Below are 25,538 nucleotides of genomic sequence, written 5' to 3'. Positions count from 1 at the left end.
AGTTTTTAGGGATTAGCAGTCCATGGTTCTTCTCTTTGTACCTATGCTTCCAAGTGATGGAGACACCACAGCTAGGAGCTGGAAAGTACTTACCTCTGACTTCACTTTGCCTTTTAAATACTTATAACCTCCAGACGGCATGATTTGCCAGGAAGATTTCTCATGCTTTTAGGTTTGAAGCAAAGAGTAAATACGGTGATAATGAAGTTAGCTGGGATATGATTTCAATGCAGTAATTACACAGATTAAGAGAAGACTGAACACAAATTCTCATGGTCCTCTAAGACAAGAGCAGCAGGTGGAAAGACTGAAGTCAGTCTAAACTTACGACAGGCATGTGGGAGCTGGGTAGCTGTGGACAGATGACACCACCCATGGTACAAGATCATAAGGGGTGAAGACTCAATAAGATGAACAAGTCGAAGTACCTTCCTTGTAAACTGTAAAGCACTCCTGGAAAGTAAATATTTCCTATGATGTTTACAACATCTCTCTGCTCTTCTTAACCTGTCCTTATTCTACCTTCATAGGCTGCCATCTTCTTCCTCACCTTTTGATAACATCATAATCAAATGGATTTCTTATCCAAAGTCCCTAGTGTAAGGCCAAGCTTCATTTTAGCCTTTCCTGTCCCCATGTTCTTGTTCTCTATGTTTATGATGATTTAGTAACAATTTTTCATAGTTATTTTATTGTTTAGTCATTGTTTTATCTTTAGTCTTAAGATTCTCTTTTAGTTCTGCCAATTATTTCTGGTAACTCGTTAAAATATAAGTTCTACAGAAGAAAGAATTTTTATGTTCTTCAAAGCTGAATCCCACTATATGCTATAACTGTATCTATGCATATGAACAATAAGCATTTGTTAGATAAAATGACAACAAAATCGAATGCTGGAGATGTCTGTGTACTTCGTGTAGGAAAAGAGAAAACTATAACATGGCCTTGTTTAGATGGATATAAAAATCTCATTTATAGATCACCACCTAGGAATCCTTGAACAAGACTTACCCAATGGTATTACCTCTAATGTAACCTCAACTGTAACTACTTGTGAAGGAAGAATTTATAGTTATTAGTAATGGAAATTTCACATATTCCTTTAAATTTCTATGTGTCTTTTATTTGTCAAAGCCTAGTCTTAGCTCAAATTTCTGATCTAGAATGTCACTGAGCACCTGATATTGTACATTTTCATGTAAAGAGGCATATGATGTGGTGTTGTCTCCCAGGCAACTGCCATCTGGTTAGGGAGATGGGGTATGTGTCAGAAGAGAGGCATGTTGATGACACGGGTGTGTTCACCTTGTGAAAAGTTACTGCATTATGTACTCAATTAAAGTTTACCTAAAACAATATAGGTGGCAAAGGTTAAGTGTGGGAGGAGAGGTATAGGCAATTAATAAATGCAGCGGGAGGTGAGAAAACAATGGATGTAGAGGGCTGGGGCATCTAGAAAAGCCATCTGCAAGAGTCAGAAACTGAGCTGGGCCTTGTAGCAAGTGTAAGACTTAGTGAAGAGGAGGAGGGAGGGCAGCATGAAGGCAGAAATGGGTATGGAGGGTCAAGTAGACCAGGTTAGATGTAATGGAGGGTTCCTAAAAAGAAGCAGTGAGAAGACTAAGGCTAGAGACATAGTGAGGGAAAATCAGATTAAGGGGGGCCCTGAGGGTCAGGTTCAGAAGTTAGACTTCATTCTAGACAGTGGGGAACCACTGAAGGCTTCTGAGTAAGCTGCTGGCCCAAGATGAAAACCAAGGGAAATTAATCTGGGTGTGGCATACTGATTGTGCTGACTGGAGAAAGGAACAAGAGAAGAAAGAAAAGGAGACCAGGGTAGCAGTTAAACTGTGAGATACTGAGTGTCTATTGACTAAAAATAGTAGTAGTGGGCCTGGAAAGATTGAAGCAGATGTGAAATACTATGAATGAAACACAGAACAGACTCCGTGATTTTCTGGATGAGAGGAAGGAGATACAAAAAGAAGATGAGAAAAGTCATGGATGACAGGGTAAAGGGATATGTGAGGGTATCATTGATAGCAACAGAACATTTCTGAGTGGGAGCTATTTTATGGGGAAAAACAAAAAAAATTCAGATCTGTTTACACACTCATTCTGTATCTTTAGCTGTGTGTCTCAAGCCCTTTTCCAACCAAGGGTTTGCCTGGTATGCTCTGAGAATATATACTGAAGACATGAAATCCGTAGCACAGTTAAGTGGAAGCACATCACCATAAAAACTTTACAACTGTCTATTTTTTTAATTGAGTAGTATTTCTCTATGTATTAGGGAAATGAACTCTTTGTGTGATGAATTGCAAATATATTTTCCCCCAATTTGTCATTTGTCTTTTGACTTTACTTATGGTGATTTTTACCATGTCAATTTAAATTTTTATAAACTCAAATATATCATAAGAGATTTTTAAAACAAAGTTACCTAATGCCAATATTGTTATATATTAAAAAATCAAGGTGAACAACAAGTATATATGTTGACAACAACACTAAAGAAGTAAAGATCATAAGAGCTGAAGTTTACTGAGCAAGCATGTATGCCAGGCATTATACTTTGGGCTCTATGTGATTATATGACTGCCTCCTCACAACCCCAAGAAGCAGATACTATTATTAACCCGCATTTTAGGGTTGAACCTGAAATTTAAAAGGCTAAAGTAACTTGTCCAAGAATACACAGCAAGTAAACAGTGGAAAATTGACATTCATAAAGCTGGAAAAGAAAAAAAAAAGAAATTAAGATTCAAACCCAGAACTTATATACAAAACAGAAAGAGACCCACAGACATAGAAAACAAATTTATGATTACCAAAGGGGAAAGGGGGGGGAGGGATAAATTAGGAGATTGGGATTAACATATATACACTATTATACACAAAATAGATAGCCAACAAGGACCTACTGTATAGCACAGGGAACTACATTCGATATTGTGTGATAACCTACATGAGAAAAGAATCTGAAAATATATATATATGTATGTACAACTGAATCACTTTGCTGTACACCTGAAAGTAACACAACACTGTACATCAACTATACTTCAATTAAAAAAAAAAAAAAATTCAAACCCAGGTAGCCTAACTCTGAAGTCTGAACTCTTTAACCTCTGTACTCTACAGCCTCTCCTTGTGGGTGATGCCCCTTAAAACCTGGCCCTGTTAAACCACAGAGATTAAGCTTGACTCACAAAACTCCCAAAGACTGAAATGAACATATTTTTTCCTTGTTATTCCTACTTTCATTGTCACTTCTCATCCTGGACCTCGTTTAAGAATCAGATGGCTATAGTTCAGCTAGAAGAATTTTAATTGAATTCTGGATGAAAATAAGCACAAATCAACTAAATGGCTCCATTTAATTAGGTACCTGAATGGAGAAGAGGAAAAAGCTTAAACTACAAGTTTAAAAAAAGAAAAAAGAAACTTGGTTGCTCTTTATAGGCTAAAGTAGTTCAAGAAGAGCAAAGTGGTCTATTGTTTAGAAAATAAAAGACCTAACAGGAAAAATTTAAATTAAAAAAGAACCATGGCAAGGTACTTAAATCATATTGAGTTTTTTTCCCTCACTGTTGTTTTATAACAATTCCTTGGGGATTTTGAAACCTAAACCTTTTTCTTTCTGAAAACATTTCTCTCTGACACACACACAGAGCCCTGTTATGTTGGAAGCCTTCATTTTTTAAAGCCTGTCGTAAAGGAAAAAAACAATGAACAGCTGCACAAAACTACAAATATTTGATAAGGAAACAAACATAGAATTTAAGACTGCCAATATTTGTGATATCACTTGTAAGTAATAAGTACTGATTTGGACAATTAAAGAAAATTTAAAACCCAAGTAAGTGTAAGTATGACATTTGAAAACTGTTAAGCATACAGCTGCTATCCTTTATTGACTACTCACAGTTATCTTCAGAAAATTAAAGTTTTCCTATTACCAAGTAAAGAGACAAATGTGGACCACCAAGATGAAAGGTTTTTGGTCAAAACCAAAGCTTCCTTGACAGAATCTCAAGACAAAGATCTAACCATCCTGCTGTCCCTTGCTCACATGATCTGTGAAGCCTACCATTTTTAGTTTGTACATGTTTGTTTCCTAGGGAGAACACAGAAGAAATTATTGATTTCTGGTAGTGTAGTGGTATACACTGAAAGAAAACAAAAAGCAAGATTTAAGGGCTAACTGTGGTCATTTTCCCTTGCATTCATTTCAGACCTTCTACTCCCTCCTCTCAGGCCCTATGACACAACCATAAAAGACCAGAAATAATTCCACATGTGACTAGGCTGCAAAGATGAGCCTCAAAATCTCAGCGAGAGGTGGGGAGGAGAGTAAAGAGGAACCTCCTAATATCTGTGACCTCAAGCTACAAAACCGAATGAATGGCCAATCCTCAACAGCATAATGACAGACATGTTGGGGATCCCTGTCCATTGGGCTTCCCAAATGAGGCTCGCTCTCTTTCTTCAATCTTAGACAAAGTAGTGGTCACTCTCTTTAAAGATCTCTCCTTTAAGAAAATCTATTTCTTGTGCTGGGTGGCCTCAGCGAACTATTTGCTATCTGATTTGACTTCAAAAAGAGGAAATTCAGTTTTGAAGTCTAAAATGAAGATTCAAAATATGTTAAGTCCTGGCAAAAGAAATAAAAGCAAAAATGAACGAATGGGATCTAATTAAATTTAAGAGCTCTTGCACAGCAAAGGAAACCAGTGACAAAATGAAAAGACAACCTAATGAATGGGAGAAAATATTTGCAAATGATATGGCTAACAAGGGGTTAATAGCCAAAATATACAAACAGCTCATACAATTCAATAACAAAAAAACAACCCAATTAAAAAATGGGCAGAAGACCTGAACAGACATTTTTCCAAAGACATACAGATGGCTAAAAGGCACATGAAAAGATGTTCAACAACGTTAATTATCAGGCAAATGCAAATCAAAACAACAATGAGATAACACCTCACACTTGTCAGAATGGCTATCATCAAAAAGTCTACAAATAACAAATGCTGGTGAGGATGTGGAGAAAAGGGACCCCCCCCACAAGGGAACCCCCCTGTAAACTGGTGCAGCCACTACAGAAAACAGTATGGAGGTTCCTTATAAAACTAAAATAGAGTTACCATATGATCCAGCCATTCCATTCCTGGATATATATCCCTCCAAAATTTAAAAACACTAATTCAGAAAGATACATGTACCTTAATGTTCATAGCAGCACTATTACATCATAGCCAAGATATGGAAGCAAACTCAGTATCTATCAGCAGAATGAATAAAGAATGTGGTATATACATATATTTGTGTGTGTGGGGGGGTATATACAGGAGTATTACTGTGCCATAAAAAAGAATGAAATTCTGTCATTTGCAACAACGTGGATGGACCTAGAGAGTATTATGCTTAGTTAAATAAGTCAGACAGAAAAAGACAAATACTATATGTTATCACTTATATGTAAAATCTAAAAAATAAAAGAAATGAATGTATATAGCAAAACAGAAACAGACTCACAGATATAGAAAACAAACTAGTGGACACCAGTGAGGAGTGGGAAGGGGGGAGGGACAAGATAGGGGTATGAGATTAAGAGACACAAAATACTATGTATAAAATAGATAAGCAGGGCTTCCCTGGTGGCGCAGTGGTTGAGAGTCCGCCTGCCGATGCAGGGGACACGGGTTCGTGCCCCGGTCCAGGAAGATCCCACATGGCACGGAGTGGCTGGACCTGTGAGCCATGGCCGCTGAGCCTGCGTGTCCAGAGCCTGTGCTCCGCAACGGGAGAGGCCACAACAGTGAGAGGCCCGCGTACCACAAAAAAAAAAAAAGATAAGCAACAGGATATACTGTACAGCATAGGGAATTACAGCCATTACTTTGAAATAAACTTTTTTTTTTTTTGGCCGCACCATGTGGCATGCGGGATCTTAGTTCCCCCACCAGGGATCAAATCCACACCCCCTGCAGTGTAAGCATGGAGTCTCAACCACTGGACCACCAGGGAAGTCCTAAAATAACTTTAAATGGAGCATAATCTATAAAAATACTGAATCACTCTGCTGTACACCTGAAACTAATATAATATAGTAAATCAACTATAGTTTTTTTTTTTAATTTATTTATTTTTGGCTGCTCTGGGTCTTCATTGCCACGCGCAGGCTTTCTCTAGCTGCAGTGAGCAGGGGCTACTCTTCATTGCGGTGCATGGGCTTCTCATTGCGGTGGCTTCTCTTCTTGCAGAACACGGGCTCTAGGCGCGTGGGCTTCAGTAGTTGTGGCTCACGGGCTCTAGAGCACAGGCTCAGTAGCTGTGGCGCACGCACTTAGTTGCTCCGTGGCATGTTGGATCTTCCCGGACCAGGGATCGAACCCATGTCCCCTGCATCAGTAGGCAGATTCTTAACCACTGCACCACCAGGGAGATCCTTATACAATTTTTTTAAAATGCTAAGTCCTGGGCTTCCCTGGTGGCGCAGTGGTTGAGAGTCCGCCTGCCGATGCAGGGACACGGGTTCGCGCCCCGGTCTGGGAAGATCCCACATACCGCAGAGCGGCTGGGCCCGTGATCCATGGCCGCTGAGCCTGCGCATCAGGAGCCTGTGCTCCGCAACGGGAGACGCCACAGCAGTGAGAGGCCCGCATACCACACACACACAAAAAAAGTTAAGTCCTATGAAATTTATAGTCATTCCTGGCATGTGCAAGTTAAACTAACCCTTAGTACATAATCTGGTACAAATGAAAATAAGTACTGGTGTTCAATTAATGCAAGGATTTAGAAGGATGCAGCGGGTCCTGTTTCTCCCCCAAGAAGGGATGATTTCTATTGTTTTCATGTATGGCAATTAGACTTCTGAAACCTAAAGTAAACAGGAATGGCAAAAGCACACTACTTTGAAGTTTTCCCAGTGTTTTTCTTCTATAATCTGTTTTACCAACTTCTATTTCTCACAATTACCCCGTTTACAGATAAAAGTAACAGTAATAACACTATTTTGTACTTAATAATAATGCTCCCCCACCTACCTCCCTACCAGGGATGGTATGAGGATGAATGGAAGACAGTCTGACAAGCACTTTGAGCTCTTTGGAAGGCACTCCCACAGGAAGCCTTGCTGAGGCTAAATAACACCTTTTATCTAAGGATCTAAGAAGTATCTCACAAAGCCCAGCTCATTAACCCTTCAAAAAATCACTGTGACATAAACCAGAGCTCAGCATTATCCCCATTTAAAAGATAAGAAACAGAGACAGGCTAGGACCACTAACATTGTGATATAAATTTAAGAGTTCCTGGGACCAGGCCTAGAACACAGGCCAGTAGAAGGCCATGTCCACATGGCAGTGTGCATTTGTCTCACAATCTGAATAACAAATCTGTATCAAAGAATGCCAAGTGGGGAAGAAGTCCCATCCTTGGGCTATGCATATGCAATCAGACAGCAAAGGAAGTGTCCACTTGGTTTTGTGGCCAAGAAAGACAAGTAATGTGAAAAAACTATAATCACAGCCCTTGGAAGATTCTAACTGAAAAACAACGAAACAAATAATGGTATATTTCACAAGCATTCTTCACGAAATTGTACCTCCAGGTACAAAAATGATAAGACTTTAGGTAGTAAACAGAAAGATATGGACAACAGACTAAAAATATAATAGATTTGAAAACTATCACAGCTCTTCATATGTCATATTGCCAATGTCACTTAGAATTAGGATCACAAGTAAGTTTTTTCTTTTCCCACAGGTAAGTTTTGTTTGTTAAAATTCCCCAAACCTAAAAAAATGATTCTGAGTTTCTGCCAAGGTACCAGGCAATTCAAATTCTCAAGCCTTCCCGTACTTTGCATTTTTCTTCTGGCTACGTGCAAGATTACTCTTGAAGAGAGTAAATATGAGAGATGTGAAGAGACAAGAAGGAAAATGGTATCTAACACATCAGGTCAAAAACACCTTCCATCTACTTGAAAAATATTTATACAGGCTGCACTCACACTGATTCTTTCTAAATCATCACAAAAGAACACAATGGAGCCTATTCACACTAAGGTAAGCCATGTCCCTCTACGCATACACAAACATACCCAACTTCACCTGGAAACCAAAGGTAGAAACTTCTTTTCTATTGAAGAGAGATCAAAACAGTTCTTAGGGCAAACTAGACTTCAATGCTTTCCTATCAATAACCACAGAGCTACTCTCTCCCTCAATTTCTCCATCTTTAAACAGGGACAATACCTTACAAGGATATTCTGCAGTTACAGGAAGATAAATGATCAGATGGAATTTTGAGCTCTATTATTGTCACTCACCAACTATAACGTCCAATGCATCATTACAGGACAAAAAGCAGCTTCCTTAAAAGAAAAAAAGAAAAGGTCTAGAAGGAACTCTGATAGCTTACAGTCTCTGCAGTCATCAACTGGTTTCACGGGGCTATATTTTTAAAGAATGGAATAGAAACATCTACTTCAGAATAAAAGCATCTCCATTAAAACAGTACCAAAAAGCTTGCATGTCACCAGAGCCCAGGTCTCCCCAGTGACTGCAGTGGCACAGGAACGTCTATCAAGCTGCTCACAAAGAATGGGAACATGAACTTCCCTCTTTGATTCTGCTCTCCCAAACCACCTGCCTCTCTCAGCTGCAGAGAGCATGAGGAATGTTAAAGGCCTGACCTGAAGAGGTGCCAGGCAGAAGCCAAACAGCCAGGGAATGAAGGCTTTAAAACCTCCTTCAAATAATTACGCAGGGTTGCACTTTTGGATGTTTGGCCTGAGCCTCCCTGCTGACGTGAGGATTATCAAGTTTAAGACTCTGCTGGTAAGGCCAAATGACCTATTAGAGAGTGAATTAAAACTGCTATATACAAACAGGATGCCAGGCAGTTCTGCTGAGCACCTCAATACTCAAAATGCCAAAGGACTTCCCCTCCCTGCAGAGTCCTTCAGTTTTAAAAAGTAGCAATAAAAAAATGTGGGTGGAGGTAGGACGCAGGAGAGAAGAGTCTGTGCTGACATGGCTGAAGAACCCAGACCTCATCTCAGCACACAGCAGCATGCTCTGCTGGTTTCCACAGCAGCAGGTAGAATTAGCATCAGAGATGAGCCGCTGGGAGTTGAGTTTGCTGCAAAATTTCTTCCAGAGAAAGCCCTGCCTTCAGGCATGGATATTACTGCTTCACCAGGGAAAAACTGCCCCAGGTGGCTGCTGGCTAGCAGGGTCTCTTCAATGCCCTAAGCCTGTGACTACCAACCCTAAGGGCAGATGCCCTTTCAGAACAAATCTAGGTAACGTTTCCGCAGATACATTCTTTCCCTCAGAAGGAGGCTGCTTAATGCTCATTCAAATCTGTTACCACTCTTACTTTCAGTTTGGTCATCTTCCCTCAGGGATTACTCATAATTGTCCCTCAAACAATAGCAACAGAAGGTAAGTGTTTGATCTTTGTATTATATATGAGAAAGGAAGTGCAAGTCAGCAGAAAGGAGCAGAGATGATCTCTGCTCAGCCTGGGGGTCTCTAGGCAAATGGCTTTAGGGAGGCGGGGCACAAAGAGGCTGACTAGTGTGCCAAGTGACAGATTCAGAAAAAGAACAGTGAGAAAAGAGGAAAGGTCATCAGGTGCAGCCACCTCCACTCCAACTTTTCCAACAGGAGAGCAGCAACAAGAAAAGTTAAAGAGCAAATTAGATGTCCCTCGGCAACATTAGGCACCTGCAAGAGCATATATACATATAAATAAGAGCTGTCCAAAAAATAGCTGTTTGAAATGCTTCCTTGGAAGGTGAGAGAGAGGTTGCCACATGTTATCTTAGATTTTCAACTAACTCATCTTATCTTATTAGACAACAAGACGTGAAATATTTATTTTGTCCTCTGTCAGGACCATAGGAAACCTGCCTTCAGTAGCACCACTGGAACATTATTATGACACACACTTACTTACTTGTCTGTAATCCATTCCAGATGGCCTCCTTCCCCTCTGCAAAGGTGTGGGCTAAATGTCAGACAAAAGGCCTTGGAAGAGGGATAGGGTTATCATCCCCACACACACCTTAGGAGTTGCAAAACCTCTACGATTAACAAACTGGTATCAATGTTTTAACCTATAACTGAGAACGCAAACTTTTTTTTTTTTTGCGGTACGCGGGCCTCTCACTGTTGTGGCCTCTCCCGTTGCGGAGCACAGGCTCCGAACGTGCAGGCTCAGTGGCCATGGCTCACGGGCCCAGCCGCTCCGCGGCATGTGGGATCCTCCCGGACCGGGGCATGAACCCACGTCCCCTGCATCGGCAGGTGGACTCTCAACCACTGTGCCACCAGCGAAGCCCGAGAGCACAAACTTTGAATTGGAATTCTGGTTGACTTACATCTTGTTTTTCTACTTTTATTTTGTAATAATAATGTTCATCTATGAGCATTAGTTCTAAAACTGTTTCACCATTGAGATAAGGGAAAGAGGACATGATTTCTTAAGAAATCGTCACAGCTTCATCACATGGTGAACTTCACTCTCATTTCTTTTCTCTTTCCACAATGTCCTCTAACATTTGGAATAACACTTAGACATTGCTGGCACCAAGCCACCTAATCTAATACGGTTTCATTTGGTCTGGTTTCTAAACAATAGGCTGTCTCAAAGAAGACAGTGCCTGTCACCATCTCTAGGTGCAGATTTATATTTGGTCACTGGTGTGTTTACACTGTAGCTAAAAAAACACAATGGAATATATACATACAATGGAATATTATTCAGTCTTAAAAAGAAACTAAATCCTGATACATGCTACAATGTGTATGAAACTTGGAAACATTATGTAACTGAAATAAGCCAGAATCAAGGTAAATACTGTATAATTCCACTTATATGTGGTACCTATAGAGCCAAATTCATAGAGACAGAAAGTAGAATTATGGTTGCCAAGGGCAGAGGGGAGGGGAGAATGAAGAGTTATTGTTTAATGGGTACACAGTTTCAATTTGGTATGGTGAAAAAGTTCTGGAGATGGATGGTGGTGATGGTTATACAACAATGTGAACATGCTTATTAATGACACTGAATTATACACTTAAAGTGGTTAAAATGGTAAATCTTATGTTACATATATTTTACCACAACTTAAAAAAAAATAGACTGAAGTGAACCATAACCCAACTCCCTTCACTTGTGCACTACACCCAAAATGATATACTAGACCCCTACAAATGAATATATAATAGAAATAAATATTCCCCACAATAATAACAGGCACCTTGTCAAAAGAGTTCATAGGAATGGGATCAGAGGGACCAAACAATAGAATATTTATCCCCATCCCCCACAAATGCACCAAGCATGTGCTTAGTGTTTTACCTTCAGCAGGTATTCAATAAAATACTTTTAATCCTGATAAAAACCAGAAATGATTTTAAGAAAAGTAATTTTAATCTCAATTCTTTTTTACTCTTATTGTCTTTGCCTATTTCTTGTCTTTGTGTTAGGTTAGACTTTCCAAACCCATCATTCCCTGCCTAAGCCAAGTCAAGGCATGAAGTATCCCAGTACCACTGCAAAGATGAATAACCAATAAACATAAATTCAAAAGAGAATGAAGGGAGAAAAAAAAAACATCTTGTATGAACAGAGCAACAAACCAGGGAGGGTGCATCTTTCTAGAACAGATGTTGGCTCTGTCAAAAATCAGCCAACTGCTCATTTTCCAGTTTCATTTTAACGATGGTTGTGCCTCACTGACAGTCATATCTTTAGTTGCTCTCATCAGTGTTTTAAGATTTCACTTTCCAGGTAAAGTGACACATAAAACAAATTCAGAGGATAAATTCTGGTGAAATACTGCTTGGATGTGAATCTTCCCCCTGCCCCCAACCCAATAATCTAAAACAAGATAGTACCAAACCAAACTGAAGCATTTCAAACTGCACTTTTCCTTATATATCTGATGCTCTAAGAAATTGCTCAATCAATCACCTGTCAGAATTCTTTCAGATTTTTAACATATAATACATTATTTCTATTACTAGCAAAATATGAAAAGCCCCTAATGATTTCCTGCATCTCCCATTTGCTCAAGTTTTGTTTTGTAATCATCAAGAATGGAGGCAGGGCTTCCCTGGTGGCGCATTGGTTGACAGTCCGCCTGCCGATGCAGGGGACACGGGTTCGTGCCCTGGTCCGGGAAGATCCCACATGCCGCAGAGCGGCTGGGCCCGTGAGCCATGGCTGCTGAGCCTGCACGTCCGGAGCCTGTGCTCCGCAACGGGAGAGGCCACAGCAGTGAGAGGCCCGCGTACCGCCAAAAAAAAAAAAAAAAAACCATTAACTGAAAAATGAACTTCACTTATTAATGAAGGATTGTGAGTATGAATTACAGGTATATTTGACTTGGGGCTCTCTTTTCTTGAATTTAGTAAACTAATTTTTAAAAAGAAACATTTGCTAGAAAAGAGTTAAGTAAACGAAAATTCAATAGGACTGACTGCTGTTAACTAAATATTTATGACATAAATATCTTGAAAGTCTATTAAATACAAGCATCATATCTAATCATAAAGCAGAAAGGGCACTGGGTGAATAAAAAAATTGAACTAAACACTAATCTTTAAGACAGTGGTCAGCAAACTTTTTCCATAAAGGGTCAGGTGGTCATATGTTGTTCGTCACAACTACTTAACTTTGGCACTGTGGCACAAAAGCAATCAGTGCATAAACAAATAAGGACAGCTGTGTTCCAATAAAATTTTATTTAGAGACCCTGATATTTGAATTTCATATAATTTTTACATGTCATAAATTATTCTTTATTTTTTTTCAACCATTAAAAAAATATAAACACCATTCATAGTTTGAGGGCCATACAACAAAACAGGGGACAGGCCAAATTTGGTCCTTAGACCATAGCTTGCAGGACACTGCTCTGAGAGTTACAATTTCAAGTAAGGGGCAAAAAATATCCCCTTTGTCAAACAAAATCTTTTTCTTTTCTTCTGCCAAAGGAAGATTCTATAGAAATTTATAGATTTCTGATTTCTACGGAAAACAGTTTTAGTTAGCCGATCCAGAAAAAGCTTCCCAAATGCTTGCCAGGCACAAGAGACATTGCCAAGCACTGAGAGGCACGTGAATGGTGTCTGCACAAAGTAAGGAGAGGAGGAAAGGCATTGAGAGGTGGAAGCATGCCAAAGACTGGGATGGTCCTTACCATTATGGAGGAGGTAACACCTGTACTGGACTTTGAAGAATGAGTAGGATTTGGATAGAACAAGACTGCAGTAAAAGAAAAACAGAGAGATAAGGACAAAACTTTAGGAAGTAGTCATACAAGGCAGTGAATTTTTTTAAAAAAGTAGAACCAGAAAAAGGAAAAAACTGCCACTGAAGCCAAGAGAAGAGAACATTTGAAAGAGAAAAGGGCTTAAAGCTCTCCATGTGGTTACTGGGAAAAAATTAAAGTAGGTTAAGGCACTGGACAAAAGGGGGCTACTGGTGCCTTTTTACAGTGCGGTTTCAGTGTAATGACAGAGCTGACAGATAGGTTTCATGGAATTAAATGAAATAGTTTGAAAAGGATGTTGGTGGGAAGAATGGCTTTAAAGAGAAATGGACTCTATTTTCTTAAATAAAACAAAACAAAAAACATTCGAGTGAAAGATGCAGCTACCTTATTAGTAGCTTGCTCAATATGAAACATCCTAATCAGGAAGTTGTTCCTTACATTAAATTCTTATACCCCTTGAAATCAAATGGGCCAAATTTTGTAGTAAGATCAGGAATTAACAGAAGTTACATCTATCCTAAACGCTGGAACAAAACATATGAAAGACTTCAACAAACTTTTTTGGAAGATGGTTATTAAAAAACCCACAACCGTAACAAATGGTTAGTGTCCTATTGCCCTCCCAAGAGCATGTCTGTCTTTCCATCTTCTTTTCTTTCTTTTTTTTTTTTTATAATTTTTTACATTGATGTAGTTTTAGTCTTTCAGAAAAGTTACAAAAATAGTAAAGGGAATTCCTGGATACCTTTTACCCTTCTTTCTTTTTTTTTTATAACCTACTTTAAGAAAAGCATTCTTTCACTGATTTCCTGGGTTTTGTTCTTTGTAATGTGGATACTGCCAACAAACTCTGGACATTCATTTAAAAAAGTGCTGGGGCCTAAGCAGTTTAGTTAATGTCCATGATTCAGTCACAAGTTGTAGGAAAGAAAAGTGCAATACAGGCTCACTCAACAAAACTGTTTGGAATTCATTTGGCTTCTTTAATGTGTAGGTTGATGTCTTTCATCAGCTCTGGCCCATTCTCTCTCTCCTCTCCTTCTGGGACTCCAATTAAATGTATATTAGATCTTCTCACTCTATCCTATATGTCTCTTTTTCTCTCATCTGTAATTTTTACCTTTCCCCTCTGCCCATGCAACATGTTGGATAATTTCTTCTGACAATTTCCACATCACTACTTCCCTCTGCAGCTCTATCTAATTTGCTAACTTGCTGCTAAACCCATCCACTGAGCTCTTAAGTTCAGTTATTGCATTTTTACAGTTCTAGCATTTCTACTTGGTTCTTTTCAAAACTGCGACATCACTTTTTCTTTGCAATAGTTCCCAATTACCTGATAAAAAAGTTGTTTTTAGCCTAAGTCTGATAATTCTAGTATTTCATGTCTTTATGAGTTCTGGATGTCTGTCTGCTTATGGTGACTGGTTTCCTCATATGCCTAGTTATCTTTGTGTATTGGCTGTTTAGGGGGCAAAAGTTCCTTGCAAGAATATTTTTAGGCAGAGGGTGATAGGATTTTCTTCCAGAAAGGATTTTTCTTTACTATTGCCAAGTACCTGGGAGCACTACCAGTCCAGAGGCTCTTTCATCAAACTTCAAGACTCCAAGGTCTGTTTTCTCCTTTTAGAACCCTAACAGTTAACTTTTGCACTGGCTGAGGATCCTCTTTGTCAGATTCTTCCCTCATATTTTCTATCTCTCCACTTTGCCAGAGATTTCCTTAGCTTTATCTTCCAATCCTTAATTAATATATACATATGTGAGTGTATATGTTATTTCTATGAACTCTCTTCTCACAAAAGCCTTTTCCACAACATCTTGCTTTTATTTTCCAAGTGAAATTCTCCAGAAAGTTGTACATTTGCTCCTCTAACAAGCTGCCTATTTTACATGATTGTCAAGAATGATGTGATTGCTTCCAATGCTGTGGATAAAAGCTCTCACAAAATATTAGTATGCCCAAGTGAAGTTAATAAATGTCAACAGTGTATAAGCATAAATAGCTTAAAGAGAAAGTGACACCTGCATAGTGATTTTACTTAAATTAAAATTTTGGGAATTCCCTGGAAGTCCAGTGGTTGGGACTCGGCACTTTCACTGCCAGGGCCCAGGTTCGATCCCCTGATCGGGGAACTAAGATCCCGCAAGCCGTGCAGTGAGGCTAAAAAAAAAAAATTTCAAGTCATAGAAATATCAGGTAGTAAAAATGACACCATAGCTACAGTGGTAATGAGACATAGCAACTTTTTTCTACATTCAATTTGCTGTTATTCATACTGATATAATAGTGCAATGGAACATTTAGTGATAGATTTTCAAGGAAAGGCTTTCTGCGAAAGGTGAGTTTTGAAAAGAAAAAAATTCTAAAGAAGAGCCATGTGACTAAGAAGTAATTTTCAAGAACAGTATGTAACGTGGCTTAATACTGAACTGGATAATAAAAAACATAATATTTTCTTTTTTAGAAATAATATACTTTCTAAATGCTAGTCTTCCTCTGTAGTCATTAGTATCTTTTTTAAAAAGATTACTACCGAGTTCTCAATCTAATCTCTCTTCCCTTGAAAAAATAAAAATGAATTCATCTTTTCAATATTCTTCTAATACTCTGAAACAAGTAATCATTGAAAACAAGCCTCTTCACTAAGAGTATTTAAGAACTTAATTGTGCCTTTGTTACCTTAGGACAAACAGACCACAGAGTTGGCCAGGGAAAGACATGTGAGGCACATTCTGCTTTTTGACCTTGGTAGTAGTTACAGTGTTCACTTTATGATTATTTGTTTAAAAGTACATATACGTTTTATGAACTTTTACCAAAGAGAATAAATAGTATGTATTTTTAAACAGCTTCCTTTATAGAAACTTCTCTAAGTAAAGAAAACTAAATAAAGCTCTCATTTAAATGCATTCATTCTAACTGTCCTTTTAAAGAACTTTAAGAGGCAGAGATGGAGCAAAGCAAAAATGAATGAAGTACTTGAGTTACTCTCATTTACATCTTTCAAGAAAAGTCTCAATGTACCTAGCTAGATTTAAAACATATTTTCAGATAAAGTACTATTAAATATTAATATAGTTAAATACTGCCAATTCCCTCTTTCTCTAAATTTAAATATTCTTATATAAAAAAGAAAAAAAACCAGATTCATCTCTTTTTTTACATGGTTTATATGTTCCAGGATTTTTTTTTTTAGCATCTTTATTGGAGTATAATTGCTTTACAATGTTGTGTTAATTTCTACTGTATAACAAAGTGAATCAGCTATACATATATATATATCCCCATATTCCCTCCCTCTTGCATCTCCCTCCCACCCTCCTTATCCCATCCCTCTAGGTGGTCACAAAGCACCAAGCTGATCTCCCAGTGCTATGCAGCTGCTTCCCACTAGCTATCTATTTTACATTTGGTAGTGTATATATGTCCATGCCACTCTCTCACTTCATCCAGCTTACCCTTCCCCCTCCCCGTGTCCTCAAGTCCATTCTCTATGTCTGCATCTTTATTCCTGTCCTGCCCCTAGGTTCTTCAGAACCTTTGTTTTTTTTTAGATTCCATATATATGGGTTAGCATACAGTATTTGTTTTTCCTCTTTCTGACTTACTTCACTCTGTATGACAGACTCTAGGTCATCCACCTCACTACAAATAACTCAATTCCATTTCTTTTTTATGGCTGAGTAATATTCCATTGTATATATGTGCCACATCTTCTTTAATCATTCATCTGTCGATGGACACTCAGGTTGCTTCCATGTCCGGACTATTGTAAATAGAGCTGCAATGAACATTGTGGTACATGACTCTTTTTGAATTATGGTTTTCTCAGGGTATATGCCCAGTAGTGGGATTGCTGGGTCGTATGGTAGTTCTATTTTTAGTTTTTTAAGGAACCTCCATACTGTTCTCCATAGTGGCTGTATAAATTTACATTCCCACCAACAGTGCAAGAGGGTTCCCTTTTCTCCACACTCTCTCCAGCATTTATTGTTTGTAGATTTTTTTTTTTTTTTTTTTGCTGTACGCGGGCCTCTCACTGCTGTGGCCTCTCCCGCTGCGGAGCACAGGCTCCGGACACACAGGGCCCGCGGCCATGGCTCGCGGGCCCAGCCGCTCCGCGGCATGTGGGATCCTCCGGGATCGGGGCACGAACCCGTGTCCCCTGCATCGGCAGGCGGACTCTCAACCACTGCGCCACCAGGGAGGCCCTATTGTTTGTAGATTTTTTGATGATGGCCATTCTGACTGGTGTGAGGTGATACCTCATTGTAGTTTTGATTTGCATTTCTCTAATGATTAGTGATGTTGAGCATCCTTTCATGTGTTTGTTGGCAATCTGTATATCTTCTTTGGAGAAATGTCTATTTAGGTCTTCTGCCCATCTTTGGATTGTTTGTTTTTTTGATATTGAGCTGCAAGAGCTGCTTATAAATTTTGGAGATTAATCCTTTGTCAGTTGCTTCATTTGCAAATATTTTCTCCCATTCTGAGGGTTGTCTTTTTGTCTTGTTTACAGTTTCCTTTGCTGTGCAAAAGCTTCTAAGTTTCATTATGTCCCATTTGTTTATTTTTGTTTTTATTTCCATTTCTCTAGGAGTTGGGTCAAAAAGGATCTTGCTGTGATTTATGTCAAAGAGTGTTCTGCCTATGTTTTCCTCTAAGAGTTTTATAGTTTCTGGCCTTACACTTAGGTCTTTAATCCATTTTGAGTTTATTTTTGTGTATGGTGTTAGGAAGTGTTTCTAATTTCATTCTTTTACATGAAGCTGTCCAGTCTTCCCAGCATCACTTTGTTCCAGGATTTTTAAGTATCTAAAGAAATGGCACTTTCACAGTGTCCTTTGATTTTGGACCTATAGTACTGTCTATTCCTTCCCAAATATATTATTGTGCCTTTATTTGTACCAAATCATCTCTGGTGAGTACAACCTAGGGCTCTAATGTCTCCTCTTCACTTTGCAGTTAGAAGCTATGCTTTTAAACAGTTACTACTGTACCCCTATTCAATCTGCTGAGAGCACAGTCTTGGAATATTGATTCGATTGCATAAGACCATTTCATAAGTCCCCCAAACAGACTGCCATTAAGACCACTTCTCTCTCCAGAAACTGGCAGTTAATGACCATTCTACTTTTAGCTAGCGAGGGAGCAGTTATTTCCTGCATTACGTCTTTAGATCAGCATGATTTCTCCATTTACAAGTTTATCACTGCATTATAGACAAACAAACTACATCTTTGCTCCTATCTCTTAGATGAGAAATGGAAACCCTCTGACAGGACACTATCCTATTAATTTGGCCTAGGTCTTCTTCACTTGTATATCCTCCTTTCAGAGCTATCTGTCAGTCTTTCATAAAAAAATGCTATTACTAAATATATTCCTTTTCTGGTTTGAAAAACACACGGAACGATTCTTTAGTTGTCAGTTCTTCTTTCAAAGTCTTTCTTAGGGTAAGAAAATTCTTATTTTAACTAGGAATAACCAGATACTAGTCTATAATAGCTGCAACAACTCTCAAAAGAGCTATACAAAAGAAAAATGTGGCTTCTACCTCCAAGAGTCGGAGGTTTTTTTTTCTTATTAAGGCATCCAAAACACATAATAGTACACCAAGCCAAAAGGACCAATTCTCTTCATGGAGTAGAATAGCAATTGGCTGTTACTCATTAAATTCTTACAATGAGCAATGACTTGCATTCTCATTTTGTTTCTCTTTGAATAGCAGATGAACTTGATTTTTTTCCAAGGCTGCTTCCCATCACCAGCATTCCTGATCCTTGACCTATGTAGCTGTTAATATGCTGTACACATATGCTTGGGATCCTTAACAACCAATGCAGTTAACCTTTCTGTTTATTCCAAGTCAGTTCCTATCTTGTTAATGAAAGTGATTTTTTTCCCTTTCTAAACATAATAATTATATCGGGTACAAAAACTACGTACAATCCATCAGTTTTTTAAATCTTTTTTTTTTTTTGCAAGGGATTCAGGGGCCATGGGTTCTAATGTTCTAGTTGAGAAAGACTTGTCTTGTAATTCCAAAAAGTGGGCTGCTATAGCTACTTCATAAATACAGTTATTACCGCTTGGGGGCTAGTTGTTGGATGCCACATTTTATCTTTATTCTCAAAGAAAAGTTAATTCCTTTGATTAAATGTAAGTGAAAGATTATATTTTCTGGAACTAATGATTAAAAAGTAATATACTGGGGGGACTTCCCTGGTGGTGCAGTGGTTAAGAATCCGCCTGCCAATGCAGGGGACACAGGTTTGAGCCCTGGTCCGGGAAGATCCCACATGCTGCAGAGCAACTAAGCCTGTGCGCCACGACTACTGAGGCTGTGCTCTAGAGCCCACGTGTCACAACTACTGAAGCCTGCACACCTAGAGCCTGTGCTCCACAACAAGAGAAGCCACTGCAATGAGAATCCTGTGCACTACAATGAAACCCAATGCAGCCAAAAATAAATAAATAAGTTTATTAAAAAAGTAATATGTTGGAAATTCTATCAAAAGATACTTTGTTACAACTACCTGTGTTCAAAGGTACTTCCCCTCCATCTCATAATTTGCCCCCATCATTTTATACTGTAATTACCTATTAACCAGCTGTATCTCTCAAAGACAGGAAGCTCCTGGAAGGTAAGGACTGTATCATAATGACTTTTATCTACAGGGCACATAGTCTGACAGATGGTATACAGTCAGTAAGTATTTCTTTTGGTGTTAGTATTATATTCAACTCAGAAGTCTCTTAATTAGCCAGTTTTAGATTAACTGGCATACCCATTGCCCCAACATTTATGTCTAGTAAGATATTTTCACAATTCAGATAGGCCCAGTTTCAAATATCTACTGATCTCTACCTAAACACTGAGCATATTTATGGAAGAGAGTAGAAACATTGCTAACTTGTGAATCTTTGTTCTGATTCAGACTCTGCTATCTAGTGTTAACCTTTGGCAAAACACTTTAACCATGTTGGATCTCACACCCTTAGAGAGTAAAATGAGGAACTGGATTAAATAGTTTCCAAGTACCTAGCTGGGCCCAGCTCTAAAACTCCAATTAGGCATTAACGGTAAGGGCACAACTACTATAGCAAGCTTTCGTCAACACTAGAGGGAGCTACAGCCGTGTCATCACTGGGGTGGGTTAGGAAGATTTCCAAGCCAAGCATCTTTAAATGGAAAACTGACTTTCCAGAATGAGAGAAATTAAATATTCAATGAGAGATCCATACTGTTCATACAGCAACTTCTCAGGCTCCCTGCTGTTACTTCCCTTTTATAGATGTCAAAGCACCTCACGCTCCACTTGCATCAACATACCTTTTGGGCTTTAATTCTAATTTCAAAGGAACCAAGTTGGCTTGAGTCATTCCAACAGATTTCTTTCCCCATTCGTCTAGTTTTTTTTCTTAATCAAATTAACAATAACAAAAAAGTAAAATAATTAATGCTATTATTCAAAAAGCCCCAGGAAATGAGCTAGAGGAGGAGAAAGATTCATACAATGAAACTGTGGCCTGGGAAAATAAGTAAACTGCAACTGAATTCATTAGCAGCTTGCCACTCAAACCGAATCTACAATAGCTACTTTGAAGACAAGAAAATTACTCAAAGAGAGAAAAGGTATCAAGTAAAAGAAGGAATCAACAAAGCCCTGCAAAGCCCCTTCCCCACAAGGCAGGAATGCCTGCCTAAGTGAATGCTGTCATTGCTCTGTTGGGCTCTGCAGTGAGAAGCTTGCAGCTGCTGAAGAGTGATGTCATTAATTATACTCAATGAGGTCATATTAGGCATTTGGCAAGAAAACTGTCAAGCGATAAGATAAGGGAATGGAGGAAGGAAGGAAAAAGAAAAAACATTTCTAAAGCTAGAGCTTATTCTTAAGTTATTGTATACATACTCTCCCTCCCAGCTCCAAAAAACATCCATGGCCTTGAAAATGTATGACCTGCATCATTATAGAACAAGTAAGATGAAGAATCAAAAACCTCTCCTTTGGTATCAACTTATGTTTCTCTTTGCACAGAGGCACAATGGTATGTTAACCTGATAGAGAGGGCATAAACTGTGGATGTTACAGAATGTGGTCTGTGGGAGAAAGATAAATGCAATCCTAAAGAACCCTTTTTGTTTAAATTTCATAGGTTAATTTAACGCTCAGAAGCAAATCCTCAACAGTCAGAAACGGACCACCAAGTTTTTAGTACATGGGCTGTTCCTGAGTAAAAATAGATTATACAGGAACTTTGGAGAGCGACTTTGTGAGTGAAGAGAACAATCTACTAGAACAAGACAAACTATTCTTTTTCACTTAAAAAAATGCACACTCAGTCCTCCAGAGGTAAAATACAGAGCAAGACTCACAAGGTTAAAATCAACTTATTCCTACGGATCCAAATAGTCACTATACTTTTTTCTTAAATCATCAGTTTCAAGCCTTTTAACAAGTCAAAAAAGATTTCTCTTTTAGGACAATGAAAAAAATTTTAACAGTCCTTTCAATCAATAATCCTCATGGGAAATATGAGAAAAATATACTTTACTGTTAAAAGGAGAACAACTTATTGTCCTCCCTTATTTTAGGACACACGCCAAAGGTTTCCAATTCACTCTGCTTCATACTGACCTTCAAAATGTTTCGGCCATCAAATGATTCTCTTTCCTTGAAGATATATTTGCCATCCGTTGTGTAGAGGTTGTACCTGCCTTCAGCTGTAAATATTCCAAAGACAATGTTAGAAGAGAAGCTTGGGTTATGTATCTGTTTTCTCTTGGACTTCTACAGGGACAACTAGCAACATCTTCATGTACTACCTGGAAAGTGACATAATATGGAGGGAAATACATCAGGCTATGAGTCAAGAGACCCAGCATCTAGTCTCAGCTCTGTCATCAACTGATATATATTTATTCATTGAACACTGTCCAAGTACTCACTGTGCCTAAACTACATAACTAACCATATTCTTAGGCAGTTTATGTCTCCTCTATGCACCTCAGTTCCTCATTTACAAAGTTAGAGGTAAGACTAGGTGATTTCCAAAGGTTCCTTGTAGTCTAAAACCCCAAGATTTTGTATAAGCTGCATGCATTTTTAAATACATAAAAATATACAGAAGTTCACATATTAACTAGTCAAAAATGCTGGCAACTAAGCTTTGGGCTGATTTAAGGACTCGCCCCGAATGAGAAAAACCTCTTCAGTTGCAATCAAAAGTATCCTGACATTCTACACAGAAATCTGCAAATCTATGGCCTTAGCCTCATCAAAGCTGTGTTCTAACTCCTTGTATTAATTTAGCTTGCTTATCCCAAAAGATGTCCTTCAAATGCAGCAGAAAAAAGGATATCAAAGGAAAGGGATAACTGGCAAGAAAAAACAAAACAATGTATTCTATAGCCTTTATAGAGAAAAACACAAGACAGAGAAGAATCCAGGGTATATAAAATTCAAAGCATCTTCAAGAATTATTTAACTATCAGAATATTTTCTGAAATATCAACCCTTTCCTGCCCATCAACAGACACTCAAAAATATTTGTATTTCTACTTTTGAGTATATTCTTTTATTGTATATAAGTATGGAGATTACCATGTCAGAATTGATAAAATACATCCAAAGTGCTAACTCCATGAACATAATATATTTTAGCTAGCCCACTGGAAATACACCTGGGTAACTACAGGACTATTTTCCTAATGAGAACTATTCTCTTAATCCAAGATCCCAATCCCATGCATATTTCACAACTTAAAAATAGGTTCCTTGTTAAAAGGAGATGTGAAACTTTAAAGTAAATTCATACTAAGTAAATGTCAATAAAAAAGCAGTAATGAAATCTGAAGATTAAAATGTTTAATGACAGGTGCAAAATCTATAAGTAGCACTAGCCATAAGGGGAATGTAAATCAAAGTCACAATGGGATACCACTTCACACCCCAAATGATGGCAATAATAAAAAAGACAGATAATAACAAGTGCAGATAAAGATGTAGAGAAATTGAGACCCTCATGTACTGTCGTCCCCCCTTATTCATGATTTTGCTTTCCATGGTTTCAGTTACCCATGGTCAACCGAGGTCCAAAAATATTAATGGAAAATTCCAGAAATAAACAACTCCTAAGTTTTGAATTGTGCAGCATTCTGAGTAGCGTGATCTGTCCCACCCAGAAAGTGTCATCACTTTGTCCAGCGTATCCCACCCTCTCTGTTATCAGATTGACTGTCAAGGTATTGCAGTGCTTGTATTCAAGTCACCCTTATTTTAATTAATAATGGCCCCAAACGGCAAGAATAGTGATGCCAGCAATTCGGATATGCCAAAGAAAAGCCATAAAGCGCTTCCTTTAAGTGAAATGGTGAAAGTTCTTGACTTAATAAGGAAAGAAAAAGATCGTATGCTGAGGTTTGCTAATATCTACATTAAGAACAAATCTTCTGGGCCTCCCTGGTGGCGCAGTGGTTAAGAGTCCGCCTGCCGATGCAGGGGATACGGGTTCGTGCCCCGGTCTGGGAGGATCCCATATGCCGCGGAGCGGCTGGGCCCGTGAGCCATGGCCGCTGGGCCTGCGCGTCCGGAGCCTGTGCTCCGCAACGGGAGAGGCCACAACGGTGAGAGGCCCACGTACCGCAAAAAGAAAAAAAAAAAAAAAAAAAAAAAAAAAGAACAAATCTTCTATCCGTGAAATTAGGAAGAAGGAAAAAGAGATTCGTACTAGTTTTGCTGTCACACCTCAAAAGCTGCAAAAGTTATGGTCACAGTGCATGGTAAGTGCTTAGTGAAAATGGAAAAGGCACTAAATTTGTACAATAAACAATTTTGAGAGAGACAGACAGCACTCACATACTTTTTTTACAGTATATAGTTTAATTTTTCTATTTTATTATTAGTTGTTAATCTCTTACTGCATCTAATTTATAAATTAAACTTTATCATAGGTATGTATGCATAGGAAAAATACAGAACGTGGTATGTAGTTTCAGGCATTCATTGGGGATCTTGGAACGTATCTCCCGCGGATAAGGGGGAACTACTGTACTGCTTGTGGGAATGTAAAATGGTGCAGCCACTTCGGAAAACAGTCTGGCAGTTCCTCAAAAAGTTAAACATACTGATATCATGATGCAGCAATTTCACACTTAAGTATATATCTAATAGAAATGAAAACATATGCCCACACAAAAACACATACATAAACGTTCACAGCAGCATTATTCATAATAGCCAAAAAGTGGAAACAACAGAAATGTCCATCAATTGATGAATGGATAAATAAAATGTGTATGTCCATACAATGGATTATTATTTGGTAATAAAAAGGAATGACATTTGATACATGCTATAACATGGATGAACCTTATAAACATTATGCTAAGTGAAAGAAGTCAGTCACAGAAGATCACACATTGCATGATTCTATTTATATGAAATATGTAAAAAGGGCAAATTCATTGGACAGAAATTAGACTGGTGGTGCCTAGGACTGAAGAGTAAGGGGAAAATGGGGAGTCACTGCCAATAACTATGGAGTTTCTTTTTGGGGTGATGAAAATGTTCTAAAATGTACTGTGGTAATCGTTACATTACTCACTATACTTTAAATAGGTGAGTTATATGGTATATGAATTATATCTCACTAAAGCTGTTATATTTAAAATATATGTCAATAGGAAAGGATAACTAGACTGTGAACACAGAACATTTTCTTACATGAAGCTCTGGTGCCAACTGAATACACATCTGGATCCACACAATTTAAAAGATACAGATTCCGATATAATTCAACTCTTTTATGTTAAGAGGTTAGTTAATAATGGGGTATGGTATAGTTGTAAGAGGTCTGAACTAAGATTTAAGGACTGGGACAGATGCAGAATGTATTATTGATAGTATTACATGTCTAATAAAATACTGCACTGTCCAAAACAGCAGCCACTAGCCACATGTGATTATTTAAGTTTCTTTTTTTTTTTGGCCATGCCATGTGGCATACAGTATCTTAGTTCCCTGACCAGGGATTGAACCTGTACTCCCTGCATTGTGAGCTCAAAGTCTTAACCACTGGACCTCCAGGGAAGTCCCTATTTAAATTTAAATTAATTAAAAGTTCACTTTCTCAGTCTCACTAGCCAGCCATCTTCAAGTACTCAATAACCAAATGTGGATAGTGGCTACCATACTGGATTTCACAGATATGGAATAT

General features: G+C 38.4%; 1 protein-coding gene across 2 annotated transcripts in view; it reads right to left on the bottom strand.

Annotated features, from left to right (window-relative positions):
• ASCC1 (activating signal cointegrator 1 complex subunit 1) overlaps positions 1–25,538 on the bottom strand; it is an 84,611-nt gene that overhangs the window by 3,291 nt on the left and 55,782 nt on the right. For both annotated transcript variants that reach the window (XM_060112308.1, XM_060112300.1), the window contains exon 9: positions 21,959–22,044. In XM_060112308.1, coding sequence (XP_059968291.1) covers positions 21,959–22,044 — 86 coding nt within the window. The remainder of the gene's footprint in view (positions 1–21,958; positions 22,045–25,538) is intronic.

The sequence above is a fragment of the Mesoplodon densirostris genome, chromosome 1, assembly GCF_025265405.1.
Source record: "Mesoplodon densirostris isolate mMesDen1 chromosome 1, mMesDen1 primary haplotype, whole genome shotgun sequence".
In the NCBI taxonomy this organism is placed as follows: Eukaryota; Metazoa; Chordata; class Mammalia; order Artiodactyla; family Ziphiidae; genus Mesoplodon; species Mesoplodon densirostris.
Note: the sequence above shows the minus strand (reverse complement) of the source record. Positions and strands in the feature narration are given on the sequence as shown.